At 40.4% G+C, this 16,755-nt stretch overlaps 1 protein-coding gene and 1 long non-coding RNA gene across 2 annotated transcripts in view; one reads left to right on the top strand and one right to left on the bottom strand.

Moving 5' to 3' along the window:
• The window catches only part of LOC133657233 (uncharacterized), a 972,718-nt gene that overhangs the window by 342,616 nt on the left and 613,347 nt on the right, over positions 1–16,755 (top strand). The window lies entirely within an intron of this gene.
• The window catches only part of bmp5 (bone morphogenetic protein 5), a 42,728-nt gene that overhangs the window by 19,733 nt on the left and 6,240 nt on the right, over positions 1–16,755 (bottom strand). The window contains exon 2 of the mRNA XM_062057651.1: positions 1,490–1,682. Within this exon, the coding sequence (XP_061913635.1) occupies positions 1,490–1,682 (193 nt within the window). The remainder of the gene's footprint in view (positions 1–1,489; positions 1,683–16,755) is intronic.

The raw sequence follows: 16,755 nt of genomic DNA on the forward strand, positions 1-16,755 counted from the left end.
TTTCAACTTATATTCAATTGAATAGACTGCAAAGACAAGATATTTAATGTTTAATGTTTTGCAAATAATCATGAACTTAATATTTAATGGCAGCAACACATTGCAAAAAAGTTGGCACAGGCATTTTTACCACTGTGTTGCATGGCCTTTCCATTTAACAACACTCAGTAAATGTTTGGGAACTGAGGAGACCATTTTTTGAAGCTTTTCTGGTAGAATTATTTCCCATGTACAGCTTAAGTTGTTCAACAGTCCGTTGTCGTATTTGACGCTTCATAATGCGCCACACATTTTCAATAAAAGACAGGTCTGGACTACAGGCAGGCCAGTCTAGTACCCGCACTCTTTTACTATGAAGCCACGCTGTTGCAACACGTGCCTTGGCATTGTCTTGCTGAAATAAGCAGGGAGTCCATGATAGTGTTGCTTGGATGGCAACATATGTTGCTCCAAAACCTGTATGTACCTTTCAGCATTAAGGATGCCTTCACAGATGTGTAAGTTACCCATGCTTTGGGCATTAGTACACCTCCATACCATCACAGATGCTGGCTTTTGAACTTTGAGCCTAGAACAATCCGGATGGTTATTTTCCTCTTTGTTCCGGAGGACACGACGTCCACAGTTTCCAAAAAAATTTGAAATGTGGACACGTCAGACCACAGAACACTTTTACACTTTGCATTACTCCATCTTAGATGAGCTAGGGCCCAGCGATACCGCCGACGTTTCTGGGTGTTGTTGATAAATGGCTTTCGCTTTGCATAGTACAGTTTTAACTTGCACTTACAGATGTAGTGACAAACTGTAGTTACTGATAGTGGTTTTCTGAAGTGTTCCTGAGCCCATGTGGTGATATCCTTTACACAGTGATGTTGGTTTTTAATGCAGTACCGCCTGAGGGATCGAAGGTCACGGGTATTCAATGTTACATGCAGTGATTTCTCCAGAGTCTCTGATTCTTTTGATGATATTACAGACCTTAAATGGTGAAATCCCTAAAATTCCTTGCAATAGCTCGTTGAGACTGTTGTTCTTAAACTGTCCGACAATTTGCTCACGCATTTGTTCACAAAGTGGTGACCCTCGCCCCATCCTTGTTTGTGAATGACTGAGCATTTCATGGAAGCTGCTTTTATACCCAATCATGGCACCCACCTGTTCCCAACTAGCCTGTTCACCTGTGGGATGTTCCAAATAAGTGTTTGATGAGCATTCCTCAACTTTCTCAGTCTTTTTGCCACTTGTGCCAGTTTTTTTAAAAACATGTTGCAGGCATCAAATTCCAAATGAGCTAATATTTGCAAAAAATAAAGTTTTTTAGTTCGAACATTAAGTACCTAGTCTTTGCAGTCTATACAATTGAATATAGGTTGAAAAGGATTTGCAAATCATTGTATTCTGTTTTTATTTACGATTTACACAACGTGACGATTTCACTGGTTTTGGGGTTTGTAGGATGACATTGTTGTTTGGTGATGGTACTTACTTGTTGTGGAACTCCTTGATGACCTGATGAATAGTCACCTTCAGTGTGATGTTGTCAAAGCGGGCATGGCTGCGGTCCTTATAGATCCGAAACTCTGCTGCGGTCACTGCCTCCCCGTCAGGAATCTGGGTCAGATCAAAACGGAATTCCTTGTAGTGTCTTCGTTGGTGAGAAAAATCTTTATCTTTCTCCACTGGGGAAGAAAACATTCCAGTGTGAATTTCATTACAAAAAAGATTTTAACAAATTATGACTTCACACGTCTCGGACATATTGTAAGAAAGCAAAAAAAAAAGTGGGGTAACTTATCACATCTTTTACATTCTTGGTCCAATCCAAACATTTTGACTCCCAACAAAAGCACTTTCCACTTCATTAAATCAGTCAAGTGAATACAGGTAGCGGTTTGCAGACAGGCCTTCTACTGTGTGCCTAACTGCTTTCTGCGGCCATGATGAATGGGCTGTCAGTAAGGGAAAACAAGCTGATTTCAATTAAGGACACACTCCTCTGCTCGTCATGACAGAGAAGAGCGCAGACAGGATTGCTCAATGTCTGCTCTGACCTCATCGCTGACCCGCTCTGATCATGCCGTAACACGGTAATACTGCAAAACATGTTTTAAAGGCCTACTGAAACCCACTACTACCGACCACGCAGTCTGATAGTTTATATATCAATGATGAAATCTTAACATTGCAACACATGCCAATACGGCCGGGTTAACTTATAAAGTGCAATTTTAAATTTCACGCTAAACTTCCGGTTGAAAACTCCTTTGGAGGATGACGTATGCGCGTGACGTAGCCAGTGAAACAGAGGTATGGCTCCCCCATTGAAGCCAATACAAACTAGCTCGGTTTTCATCTCATTATTCCACAGTATTCTGGACATCTGTGTTGGTGAATCTGTTGGAATTTGTTCATTGCATTATGGAGAAAGAAGCTGAGCAAGCAAAGAAGAAAGTTGTCGGTGCGAAACGGAGTATTTTGCGACGGAAGTCAGCAACACAACACAGCCGGCGTTTCATTGTTTACATTCCCGAAAGATGCAGTCAAGATCGAAGAACTCGGACAACAGAGACTCTTACCAGGAGGACTTTGACTTCAATACACAGATGCCTGTAGAGAACTGGGACAACACAGACTCTTACCAGGATTACTTTGATTTGGATACACAGACGCAGACGCGGTACCGTGAGTATGCAGCTGCGCTTCCAAACATTTGATCGCTTGCCCGTACGTGCGTGTCACGTACGTAACTTTGGTTAAATATATAAGCTTTATGAACCTTGGGTTAGGTGAACGGTCCTTTGGGCTGAGTGAGTGTGTGTGTTGTGCAGGTGTTTGAATTGTATTGGCGGGTTATATGGACGGGAGCTAGTAGCTAGGAGCTAGCATAACAAACACCTAAGTGTTTTTATGCTGGATTAATTTGTGGCATATTAAATATAAGCCTGGTTGTGTTGTGGCTAATAGAGTATATATATGTCTTGTGTTTATTTACTGTTGTAGTCATTCCCAGCTGAATATCAGGTCCCACCCGCAAGTGCAATTTTAAATTTCCCGCGAAACTTCCGGTTGAAAACGTGTATGTATGATGACGTTTGCGCGTGACGTCAATGGTTGACACGGAAGTATTCGGACACATTGTATCTCAGTACAAACAGCTCTGTTTTCATCGCAAAATTCCACAGTATTCTGGACATCTGTGTTGGTGAATCTTTTGCAAATTGTTTAATGAAGTGAAGTGAATTATATTTATATAGCGCTTTTCTCTAGTGACTCAAAGCGCTTTACATAGTGAAAACCCAATATCTAAGTTACATTTAAACCAGTGTGGGTGGCACTGAGAGCAGGTGGGTAAAGTGTCTTGCCCAAGGACACAACGGCAGTGACTAGGATGGCGGAAGCGGGAATCGAACCTGCAACCCTCAGGTTGATGGCACGGCCACTCTACCAACCGAGCTATACCGGAACAATGGAGACTGCAAAGAAGAAAGCTGTGGCGGCTGGCTGCAGCAACACAACCAGGAGGACTTTGAGGATAGCAGACGCGCTATCCGACGCTAGCCGCCGACCGCATCGATGATCGGGGGAAGTCCTTCGTCGCGCCGTCGATCGCTGGAACGCAGGTGAGCACGGGTGTTGATGAGCAGATGAGGGCTGGTGTAGGTGGAGCGCTAATGATTTTATCATAGCTCTGACGAGGTCCCGTAGCTAAGTTAGCTTCAATGGCGTCGTTAGCAACAGCATTGCTAGGCGTCGACAGGCGGCACAGCATTAACCGTGTAGTTACAGGTCCAGTGTTTGGTTCGGTGTCTCCTGATAGTAGTATTGTTGATCTGCTGTCTATCGTTCCAGTCAGGGGCTTATTTCTTTTGTTTCTATCTGAATTTAAGCATGATGCAATCACGCTAGCTCCGTAGCTAAAGTGCTTCACCGATGTATTGTCGTGGAGATAAAAGTCACTGTGAATGTCCATTTCGCGTTCTCGACTCTCATTTTCAAGAGGATATAGTATCCGAGGTGGTTTAAAATACAAATCCGTGATCCACAATAGAAAAAGGAGAGAGTGTGGAATCCAATGAGCCCTTGTACCTAAGTTACAGTCAGAGCGAAAAAAGATACGTCCTGCACTGCACTCTAGTCCTTCACTCTCACGTTCCTCATCCACGAATCTTTCATCCTGGCTCAAATTAATGGGGTAACCGTCGCTTTCTCGGTCCGAATCGCTCTCGCTGCTGGTGTAAACAATGGGGAAATGTAAGGAGCCCTTCAACCTGTGACGTCACACTACTTCCGGTACAGGCAAGGCTTTTTTTATCAGCGACCAAAAGTTGTGAACTTTATCGTCGATGTTCTCTACTAAATCCTTTCAGCAAAAATATGGCAATATCGCGAAATGATCAAGTATGACACATAGAATGGATCTGCTATCCCTGTTTAAATAAAAAAAATGTCATTTCAGTAGGCCTTTAATGAACTGCCACTGTGGTCCAAATGTAAAAAAAAAAGTGTTCCCAGTTTAACACCTGAAAGGAACTTATAGGAGGGTTGCAATCACGTGACCTAGAAGCACATCCGGGAACTTCCGGGTTTCAGGCGAGGGTCTAAGCACCATTAGGCTACTGTTTATTTACTTCAATCAGTGCAGATTTAGGCTTATTTTGAAAGGTTTAGAGGCAAATATAAACGCGATCTCGAAAATATATTTAAAATGGGATGGAGTGGATTTTTACACTCTTAAAAAATATAATTTTTAAAGATTTAAACCATTTATCATTACCAATAGGTTACTGCTACCTCACTTCACTCGACACTTACGGTATTTAGAGAAGAAACAATTGGAGGCACATCATGTTTTTACATCTGAGGGATCCACAAATTAAACATTAATCCATGAAAGAAAAAGTTGGACTTATTTGTGCATCGCTTAGTAACGTATTTGGTTGACATAACGTTTGCTGCTGTAATCGTGACACTAATGAGAAAAAGGATGTTTGTTTGCAGTTGATTTCCTTATGCGAATATTAGTTTCATCCACAATTCATGTCTGCAGTTGTTTTTATGATGTGAATTTCATTTAGCTGTATATATGTCCTTGTTGTTCAGCAATGTTTGCCACCGATATCAAGATTCAATATATGCTGTTGAGCATACTAGAGATTTATTCATCTAGTTTATTATTACTATTAAGGATATTTTTTTGATGCTAACAAATATCACCGAAGATGCGTCGAGTAAAGCACTTTGCTTTCCTGAACAACAACAACTAAGCTTTTAGTTTCTGTTATGAAAATTAAAGATGAAAATACGGTGGTTTGGACCAACCATCACAATATTTATTACTAGGCCTAACATGACCTTAATTTATTTGCACAACCAGGTCTTCAAATTTATATTCAAGCATAGCAGTCACAAAAGAATTAACACAAACTAATGTGATCTCTTGTCCTTGTCTTACGTTTAGTTCTGCTATCAAACACTACTAATATAGTAGAGAATAAACTCTGTTGCATCACAGAAAGTTTCTCAAACAAATCAAATGTTTAAACAAACATTTTACAAAGTGATCGCTGCAGACACAAGCGGCCCGATTGTATTTCACAAGATGATATACAGTCGTGGTCAAAAGTTTACATACACTTGTAAAGAACATAATGTCATGGCTGTCTTGAGTTTCCAATCATTTCTACAACTCTTATTTTTTTTGTGATAGAGTGATTGGAGCACATACTTGTTGGTCACAAAAAACATTCATGAAGTTTGGTTCTTTTATGAATGTATTATGGTTCTACTGAAAATGTGACCAAATCTGCTGGGTCAAAAGTATACATACAGCAATGTTAATATTTGGTTACATGTCCCTTGGCAAGTTTCTCTGCAATAAGGCGCTTTTGGTAGCCATCCACAAGCTTCTGGCAAGCTTCTGGTTGAATTTTTGACCACTCCTCTTGACAAAATTGGTGCAGTTTAGCTAAATTTGTTGGTTTTCTGGCATGAACTTGTTTCTTCAGCTTTGTCCACACGTTTTATTCAGGACTTTGGGAAGGCCATTCAAAAACCTTAATTCTAGCCTGATTTGGCCATTCCTTTACCACTTTTGACGTGTGTTTGGGGTAGGGTTGCAAAGGGGTGGAAAGTTTCCGAAAATTTACCACCGGAAGTTAAGCTCAGGAAGTTTTGAAATATTGACCATTTTTTGATTATTCAAAGTTGGACACCGTCCATGGGAATTAATGGGAATATATGGGAATAATGGGGAATTACGGGTGAATGTTGTCTGTCTATCTGTGTTGGCCCTGTGATGAGGTGTCCAGGGTGTACCCCGCCTTCCGCCCGATTGTAGCTGAGATAGGCTCCAGCGCCCCCCGCGACACCAAAGGGAATAAGCGGTAGAAAATGGATGGATGGATGGATATATTATTGGGCACTTGTCTATATGCTGCTGCATCTTTGTGGCATTTTTGACGTAGCTTTTTGCACAGTATTTGCAAATGTACACAGCCTTTCCGCCTACATTGGTTGGGGTGAAATGTCACCACACATCAGATGGTGTACGAGGCATTATTCTGTTTGTATTTATTTATTCTTGTAAAATACTAATGCAATGCCACACAGATATAAATAGTCAGCTAAACAATTGGAGTAGTCTTTAAAAATATTTTACTGATGGACAAATTAATAGAAATAGGCTAGATGAATAAATGAACACTCAATCAGCATGCTAAATCAAGGTATAACCTACATTTTTGTATGACAACAGAATGGCTAGCAGAACAGAAGGCAGAGGAAACTACACGTTTTGATATAGTATTTGCTAGTTGAACTTTCCAGATCACAAAAAAAGGTAAATTCGGATTGCTAACGTTGTTAGCTTAAATGTAACTTCGGCATGGTGAAGTTGGTTGAGTGGCCGTGCCAGCAATCGGAGGGTTGCGGGTTACTGGGGTTCAATCCCCACCTTCAACCATCCTAGTCATGTCCGTTGTGTCCTTGGGCAAGACACTTCACCCTTGCTTCTGATGGCTGCTGGTTAGCGCCTTGCATGGCAGCTCCCGCCATCAGTGTGTGAATGTGTGTGAGAATGGGTGAATGTGGAAATACTGTCAAAGCGCTTTGAGTACCTTGAAGGTAGAAAAGCGCTATACAAGTATAACCCATTTATCATTTATTTATCATTTAAATGAATGGGATTTAACATAGAGAAAATCAGCATCACGGCTAACGGAGAAATATTTTCGGTACATTATGAGAATGTGGTGATATATAAACCTAGCTAGCTAGAGATATTGGCCCCAAAATCATTTAACAAGTACAGAAACAGCTAGCTAGCTTCAATCAATCAATCAATCAATGTTTATTTATATAGCCCTAAATCACAAGTGTCTCAAAGGGCTGTACAAGCCACAACGACATCCTCGGTACAGAGCCCACATACGGGCAAGGAAAACTCACCCCAGTGGGACGTCAATGTGAATGACTATGAGAAACCTTGGAGAGGACCGCATATGTGGGTAACCCCCCCCCCCCCCCCCCCCCCCCCTCTAGGGGAGACCGAAAGCAATGGATGTCGAGTGGGTCTGACATAATATTGTGAAAGTCCAACACATCAGCGAAAGTCCAGTCCATGGTGGGGCCAGCAGGAACCATCCCGAGCGGAGACGGGTCAGCAGCGTAGAGATGTCCCCATCCGATGAACAGGCTAGCGGTCCACCCCGGGTTGGGAGCAGAGTAGAAAAGAAAAGAAAAGAAAAGAAAAGAAACAGCAGATCAACTGGTCTAAAAAGGGAGTCTATTTAAAGGCTAGAGTATACAAATGAGTTTTAAGATGAGACTTAAATGCTTCTACTGAGGTAGCATCTCTAACTTTTACCGGGAGGGCATTCCATAATATTGGAGCCCGAATAGAAAACGCTCTATAGCCCGCAGACTTTTTTTGGGCTCTGGGAATCACTAATAAGCCGGAGTTCTTTGAACGCAGATTTCTTGCCGGGACATATGGTACAATACAATCGGCAAGATAGGCAGGAGCTTGACCGTGTAGTATTTTATACGTAAGTAGTAAAACCTTAAAGTCGCATCTTAGGTGCACAGGAAGCCAGTGCAAGTGAGCCAGTATAGGCGTAATATGATCAAACTTTCTTGTTTTTGTCAAAAGTCTAGCAGCCGCATTTTGTACCATCTTTAATCTTTTAATGCTAGACATAGGGAGGCCCAAAAATAAAACATTACAGTAATCGAGACGAGATGTAACGAACGCATGGATAATGATCTCAGCATCGCTTGTGGACAAAATGGAACGAATTTTAGCGATATTACGGAGATGAAAGAAGGCCGTTTTAGTAACACTCTTAAAGGCCTACTGAAATGAATTTTTTTTATTTAAACGGGGATAGCAGATCTATTCTATGTGTCATACTTGATCATTTCGCGATATTGCCATATTTTTGCTGAAAGGATTTAGTATAGAACAACGACGATAAAGATTGCAACTTTTGGTATCTGATAAAAAAAAGGCTTGCACCTACCGGAAGTAGCGTGACGTAGTCAGTTGAACATATACGCAAAGTTCCCTATTGTTTACAATGATGGCCGCATGAAGTGAGAGAGATTCGGACCGAGAAAGCGACAATTTCCCCATTAATTTGAGCGAGGATGAAAGATTTGTGGATGAGTAAAGTGCAAGTGAAGGACTAGTGGGGAGTTGAAGCTATTCAGATAGGGAAGATGCTGTGAGAGCCGGGGGTGACCTGATATTCAGCTGGGAATGACTACAACAGTAAATAAACACAAGACATATATATACTCTATTAGCCACAACACAACCAGGCTTATATTTAATATGCCACAAATTAATCCTGCATAAAAACACCTGCGTGTTTGTTATGCTAGCTCCTAGCTCCTCTGCTAGCTCCTAGCTCCATAGAACACGCCAATACAATTCAAACACCTGATCAACACACACAATCACTCAGCCCAAAAGACCGTTTACCTAACCCAAGGTTCATAAAGCTTATATATTTTTAAAAAGTTACGTACGTGACGCGCACATACGGTCAAGTTATCGAATGTTTAGCAGCCAAGGCTGCATACTCACGGTACCTGGTATTCAGCTGGGAATGACTACAACAGTAAATAAACACAAGACATATATATACTCTATTAGCCACAACACAACCAGGCTTATATTTAATATGCCACAAATTAATCCTGCATAATAACACCTGCGTGTTTGTTATGCTAGCTCCTAGCTCCTCTGCTAGCTCCTAGCTCCATAGAACACGCCAATACAATTCAAACACCTGATCAACACACACAATCACTCAGCCCAAAAGACCGTTCACCTAACCCAAGGTTCATAAAGCTTATATATTTTTAAAAAGTTACGTACGTGACGCGCACTTACGGTACGGTACGTGTTATGCTAGCTCCTAGCTCCTCTGCTAGCTCCTAGCTCCATAGAACACGCCAATACAATTCAAACACATGATCAACACACACAATCACTCAGCCCAAAAGACCGTTCACCTAACCCAAGGTTCATAAAGCTTATATATTTTAAAAAAGTTACGTACATACGCAAAAAAAAGCCAAAGCTGCATACTCACAGTAGCACGTCTGCGTCTTTGTCATCCAAATCAAAGTAATCCTGGTAAGAGTCTGTGTTGTCCCAGTTCTCTACAGGCGTCTGTGTATCCAAATCAAAAGTCCTCCTGGTTAGAGTCTCTGTTATCCGAGTTCTTCCATCTTGACTGCATCTTTCGGGAATGTAAACAAAGAAGCGCCGGCTGTGTACTGTTGTGGCTGACTACGTTCGAAAAATACGTCCATTTCGCACCGACAACTTTCTTCTTTGCTTGCTTGGCTTCCTTCTCCATAATGCAATGAACATGATTGAAACAGATTCACGAACACAGATGTCCAGAATATTGTGGAATTATGAAATGAAAACAGAGCTTTTTCATATCGGCTTCAATGTGGAAGGCATACCCGTGTTCGCCGGGCTACGTCACACGCATACGTCATCCTCAGAGGCGTTTCGAACCGGAAGTTTAGCGGCAAATTTAAAATGTCACTTTATAAGTTAACCCGGCCGTATTGGCATGTGTTATAATGTTAAGATTTCATCATTGATATATAAACTATCAGACTGCGTGGTCGGTAGTAGTGGGTTTCAGTAGGCCTTTAATGTGTGACTCAAACGAGAGAGTTGGGTCGAAGATAATACCCAGATTCTTTACCGAGTCGCCTTGTTTAATTGTTTGGTCGTCAAATGTTAAGGTGGTATTATTAAATAGATGTTGGTGTTGAGCAGGACCGATAATCAGCATTTCCGTTTTCTTAGCGTTGAGTTGCAAAAAGTTAGCGGACATCCATTGTTTAATTTCATTAAGACACGCCTCCAGCTGACTACAATCCGGCGTGTTGGTCAGCTTTAGGGGCATGTAGAGTTGGGTGTCATCCGCATAACAGTGAAAGCTAACACCGTATTTGCGTATGATGTCACCTAGCGGCAGCATGTAAATACTAAAGAGTGCAGGGCCAAGAACCGAACCCTGGGGAACTCCGCACGTTACCTTAACATAGTCCGAGGTCACATTGTTATGGGAGACACACTGCATCCTGTCAGTAAGATAAGAGTTAAACCAAGACAAGGCTAAGTCTGACATCCCAATACGCGTTTTGATACGCTCTAATAAAATATTATGATCAACAGTATCGAAAGCGGCGCTAAGATCAAGAAGCAGCAACATAGATGAAGCATCAGAATCCATCGTTAGCAATAGATCATTAGTCATTTTTGCGAGGGCTGTCTCCGTAGAGTGATTTGCCCTGAAACCGGATTGAAAAGGTTCACAGAGATTGTTAGACGCTAAGTGTTCATTTAGCTGCTGTGCGACAATTTTTACGAGAATTTTCGAGATAAACGGAAGGTGGGACATTGGCCGGTAGTTCACCATGAGGTCAGGATCGAGGTTAGGTCTTTTGAGTAGAGGATGAATAACCGCTTTTTTGAATGCTAGGGGAACAGTACCAGAGGAAAGTGATAAGTTTATAATATTTAACACTGATGGACCTAATAAAACAAAAAGCTCCTTGATAAGTTTCCCAGGAATTGGGTCAAGTAAACATGTTGTTTGTTTTGTCCCATTTACACATTTTAACAATTCCTCCAATGTTATTTCATCAAAGAGAGAGAAACTATTTTGGAGGGCAGTGTCCGTCGTATATACAGTCATATCTGTGTTAATAGAACCCAGTTGTAGCTGAGATGCATTGTCTTTAATCTCTTTTCTAATGACTTCAATTTTCTTATTAAAGAAATTCATAAAGTCATCTGCTGAGTGGGTGGAGCTACAGGGAGGAGTCCCTTGTTGGGTTAGCGATGCTACTGTACTAAACAAAAATTTAGGATCATTTTTGTTGAGGTGGATGAGATTTGAGTAATATTTAGCTTTAGCTGAGGTAAGCATGCGTTTATAAGATATTAAACTATCACTCCATGCTTGATGGAAAACCTCAAGTTTAGTCGCACGCCATTTGCGTTCCAGCTTTCTACATGATAATTTCTGGGCTTTAGTTTCTTCTGTAAACCATGGGGTACGCCTTTTAGGGGCCCTTTTTAGCTTTAGCGGTGCTACACTATCAATGGTGTCGCGCAGGGCGTCGTTAAAGCTGTTAGTGAGGTTATCAATAGAGCCCACATAATTTGGGAATGGTGCCATTACCGAAGGCAGTAGGTCAGTAAGAGTCGTCGTTGTGGCAGCATTAATGTTGCGGCTGCTATAGTAGTTATTATTATTATTATTAGTTTGTTGACAATGAGTCAGAACTACGAATTTTATAAGGTAATGATCGGACATTACTTTAGTGTACGGGAGTACCGTAACTTTAGAGGTGGTGACACCCCTGACAAGCACTAGATCTATCGTATTACCGTTGCGATGCGTGGGTTCATTTATTATTTGTGTAAGACCACAGCTATCAATTATAGTCTGGAGCGCCACGCATGGAGGGTCCGATGGGGTATTCATATGGATGTTAAAGTCTCCCATTATGATTATATTGTCGGCGTGCGTCACTAGATCAGCAACGAACTCTGAAAATTCATTGATAAAGTCTGAATAGGGCCCTGGGGGGCGGTAGATGACAGCCAGGTGCAGAGGCAGCGGTGTGACAAACCTCACAGTAAGCACCTCAAACGAGTTATATTTGTTATTTAGGTCCGAGGTAAGGCTAAAGTTTTTGTTGTATATTAGTGCAACACCCCCACCCCTTTTAATGGGACGGGCAATATGCGTTCCCGTATAGCCAGGAGGAGACGCCTCACCCAGCGCAAAAAATTCGTCTGGTTTGAGCCAGGTCTCGGCTAGACCAACGACATCAAGATTGTTGTCTCTGATGACTTCATTAACTAATAACGTTTTGGAAGACAATGACCTTATGTTTAAAAAGCCCATATTATAGGTAGTGGGCTGTTTTGAGGAGTTTTTGTTGAAAGTATCCGTAGTAGCAATATTAATAATGTTACGTTTATTATGCGTAGTGCACTTTAAATAATTTCGACCATATCTAGGAATTGATATGACAGGAATTTTTAGATTGTTTGCCACCTCAGTAAAATGCATGTCCAGCTTGAGTGTAAGTCTGCTGGAGTAGTCTACAGTCATACAGTAACAAGCAATTACACCTCTATTAAACTTAAATACCATCCATCCATTCTCTACCGCTTGTCCCTTTTGGGGTCACGGGGGGTCGGCTCCATAGATCAAATATATTTGCCTCAGTAATATCATCAAAACTTACCTGACTGGATGAAGTGGATCAAATACTAGTGTGGCCTCAATAGCCCTGCTGTAGTGTGTAGCATGCTGGGAATTATCTGTGCATGTGATGGAAGAATGCACTGCACATGTGATGGAGGAATGCACCGTGCAGGGTTGAAATTCTACTGAACTTGCATTAAATCAGGTTGTTTTAGCTAATAATCATGCTGCAAGATCTAGCATGTTGCATTCAATGTTTATTCCCATTAATTCCCATGGAAAGTTTCCAACATTGAATATTCCCGGAATTTTGCAACTCTAGTTTGGGGTCATAGTCCTGTTGGAACACCCAACTGCGCCCAAGACCCAACCTCCGGGCTGAGAAGAAGAATTTGGAGGTAATCCTCCTTTTTCATTGTCCCATTTACTCTCTGTAAAGCACCAGTTCCATTGGCAGCAAAACAGGCCCAGAGCATAATACTACCACCACCATGCTTGACGGTAGGCATGGTGTTCCTGGGATTAAAGGTCTCACCCTTTATACTCCGAACATATTGCTGGGTATTGTGGCCAAACAGCTCAATTTTTGTTTCATCTGACATCACATGGACAAAGATAAGACCTTCTGGAGGAAAGTCCTGTTACTATTCATTTCATCTTCACATAATTTATTCAGAAAGTATAAATACAGACAAATGAAGATAAAATACTATTAATCGCAACATGTAAATGTAAAAAAATATATATATCATGAGATAGTACATTTTTAGAATGTGCTTGGTCTATTTTTACTTAAACAAAACAATCTAAAGTTGTCTTTATTTTTAAGTTATCATGCCATGATTTACCAGTCTATTACCACTTGAGAATCGATGTTTTCCTCCATGTGGCTCCTGAGCTAAAATGAGTTTGAGACCCCTGCTCTACAGTGTTATGTGCACATTTTTATGTTCCTCTGTCCTGCCATTTCTATACATTTTCTCCAGGCCCTTTCACCCTACTCTTTAAAAGCTAGCCCAGCTTCAGAGGGGTGTCATAGAGGCTGTAGTTTATCCTGTGACATCATGCAATGTTTTTTTGCAGCTTAATTTACACAATGGTCAAGCAGCTTGAGCGTAGCATTAAAACAAGTGAGAGCGAGTGTAGAGTTTGAGCAGAAAATGCCGGATTGCTGTTCTGCTCTTGGGTGTTCCAGTCGCTCAAATGGAGAGATAGAAAAGAGCTTTAATAGAGTCCCAAAAGAAGTGGTTCATAAAGGTAATAAATTCAGGGAAAAAAACAAAAAAAAACTGCTCTTAAAGAAATCACTTTCCTCATCTTCTGGAATACAATCGTACCATGCTTGTGTCTGCAGCAATCACTTTTTGTAAAATGTTTGTTTGAACATTTGAGAGATCGCATTGGTTTGTGTTCTTTTGTGGTTGCTGTGCCTAAATATAACTAGGAAGACCTGGTTGTGCAAATAAACTAACGTCATGTTAAGTCCTAATAATAAACATTGTAATTGTTGGTCCAATTCACCATATTTCCATTGTCCATTTTCATAACAGAAATTAAAAGCTTAGTTGTTGTTGTGCAGGAAAGCCATGTGCTTTATTCAACACGGATGGCCAAATTATAGCGTCTTTCGGTGATATTTGTTAGTATCAATGAAATATCCTTAACAATATAAATAAACTAGATGACTAAATCTCTCGTGGGCTGAACAGCTTATACTGAATCTCGCTAGCAAGCATTGCTGAACAACAGGGATATTTACAGCTAAATAATGAGACAAAATATGGACTTCACATCATAAAAACCACTGCAAACATGAATTGTAGATGAGACTAATACATACTTGTCAACCCTCTCGATTTTTCCGGGAGACTCACGAATTTTAGTGTCCCTCCCGAAAATCTCCCGGGGCAACCATTCTCCTGAATTTCTACCGATTTTCACCCGGACAACTACAACCTGTCCTCTACAAACAGCGTGCCGGCCCAGTCACATGTTTGCGGCATCTGCATACACACGAAAGTGACTGCAAGGCATACTTGGTCAACAGCCATACAGGTCACACTGAAGGTGGCCGTATAAACAACTATAACATTGTTACAAATATGCGCCACACTGTGAACCCACACCTAACAAGAATGACAAACACATTTCGGGAGATCATCCGCACCGTAACACAACATAAACACAACAGAACAAATACCCAGAATCCCTTGCATCCCTAACTCTTCCGGGCTACAATATACACCCCCGCTACCACCAAACCCCGCACACCCCAACTCCGCAGACAAACTTATCTTTTTAACGGCACTCTTTGTGTCAATCAAATACGTTACCTAGCAATGCACAAATAAGTTCAACTTTGTCTTTCACCAATTAATGATTCATTTGTGGACCCCTCAGATGTAAAGACATGATGTGCCTCCAATCTTTTTTTCTTTAAATCCTTGTAGTTGTCAAGACAGTTTGGTCGAGGCAAACAGTGACAGCTACTTTGGTGATGATGATTAGTTTAAATCTTTCGAAAATTATTTTTCTTAATCCACTCCATCCCATATTAAGTATTTGTTTCATGATTGCTTATATATTAGCCTCTAAACATAAAATACACCGAAATCTGCACTGATGCAGGTAAATAAACCGTAGCCTAATGGGACTAGATAGACCATCGACTGTAAGCCGCCTCAAGGTCACGTGATTGCAACCCAGAAATAGGACTTAGCTCATTGACATAGGAAAAGAATCAGGCTGCTCAGTAAAATACCAACAAAAAAAATAATTCCATATCAATTACATACACAAATTAGTTTTGCCAAGCAGGTGACAGTCTTAGCACAGGTCTTTGAGCTAGGGATGTAACGTTAAACAGTAATGATAATAACTCTCATGATTGCAACTACACTTTGATAAACTCACAAACTGATGCTAAACTGAAAAGAAGAAACTTTAACATCTTTACCCATTAAGAAACAACATACCACAATCTAAAATTATATAAAAAAACACATTGCTATCTGAGCAACTAAGATATTCAATTGTGCACATTGAACATTACAATAGATCAGAGTGATCAATCTATAATTAGAGGAATACAGGTGTCTTTATGATGCGTTCTAAGAACGCTAAACAGAGTAGGACGCCACAACGGCCACTAGAAATAATAAATAATAATAGATTTTATATGTTTTAGGTCACGTTTCATTTAAAGAAATCTTAAAGTGCTATATGATGCGTTCTGAGACCTATAAACAAAGTAGGACGCCACAACCCCCGCTAGAAATAATAAATAATAATAGATTTTATATGTTTTATGTCACGTTTCATTTAAAAAAGTACTAAAGTACAAATCAATATTTAAAACAACAATCTCTTAGTCATTAAAAAAGATACAATGCTAAGACCAAAACACTTATCAGTGAAGTATAACAAACACAAAACATGCAAAATAGTGTTTTTTTTCTCAGTAAGTCTAGTTATTTTAGTTATTTAAACAAAATTGGTCAAAAGATTTCAGTGTGTTTTACGTACTTTTTGAGCACATTCAACAATACCGCGATAATAATGATCTTTACATCTGTACTTTCATTTTAGTTTTAATTAGTCAGTGCCACAGAAGCAATGTGTGCGACTTTAGAGCTTCCACTGTAAAGGCCTACCCCCTAGTAAACACATTTCCCCTAATAGAAGCCTGGTTTCAGCAGGGGCCACTGCATTAGGAAATATATTAAATAATAAATATACCGTATTTTTCAGAGTATAAGTCGCTCCGGAGTATAAGTCGCACCGGCCGAAAATGCATAATAAAGAAGGAAAAAAACATATATAAGTCAAATTTTTGGGGGAAATGTATTTGATAAAACCTAACACCAAGAATAGACATTTGAAAGGCAATTTAAAAAAAATAAAGAATAGTGAACAACAGGCTGAATAAGTGTACGTTATATGACGCATAAATAACCAACTGAGAACGTGTCTGGTATGTTAACGTAACATATTA

This window comes from Entelurus aequoreus, linkage group LG09, assembly GCF_033978785.1.
Source record: "Entelurus aequoreus isolate RoL-2023_Sb linkage group LG09, RoL_Eaeq_v1.1, whole genome shotgun sequence".
Classification (NCBI taxonomy): Eukaryota; Metazoa; Chordata; class Actinopteri; order Syngnathiformes; family Syngnathidae; genus Entelurus; species Entelurus aequoreus.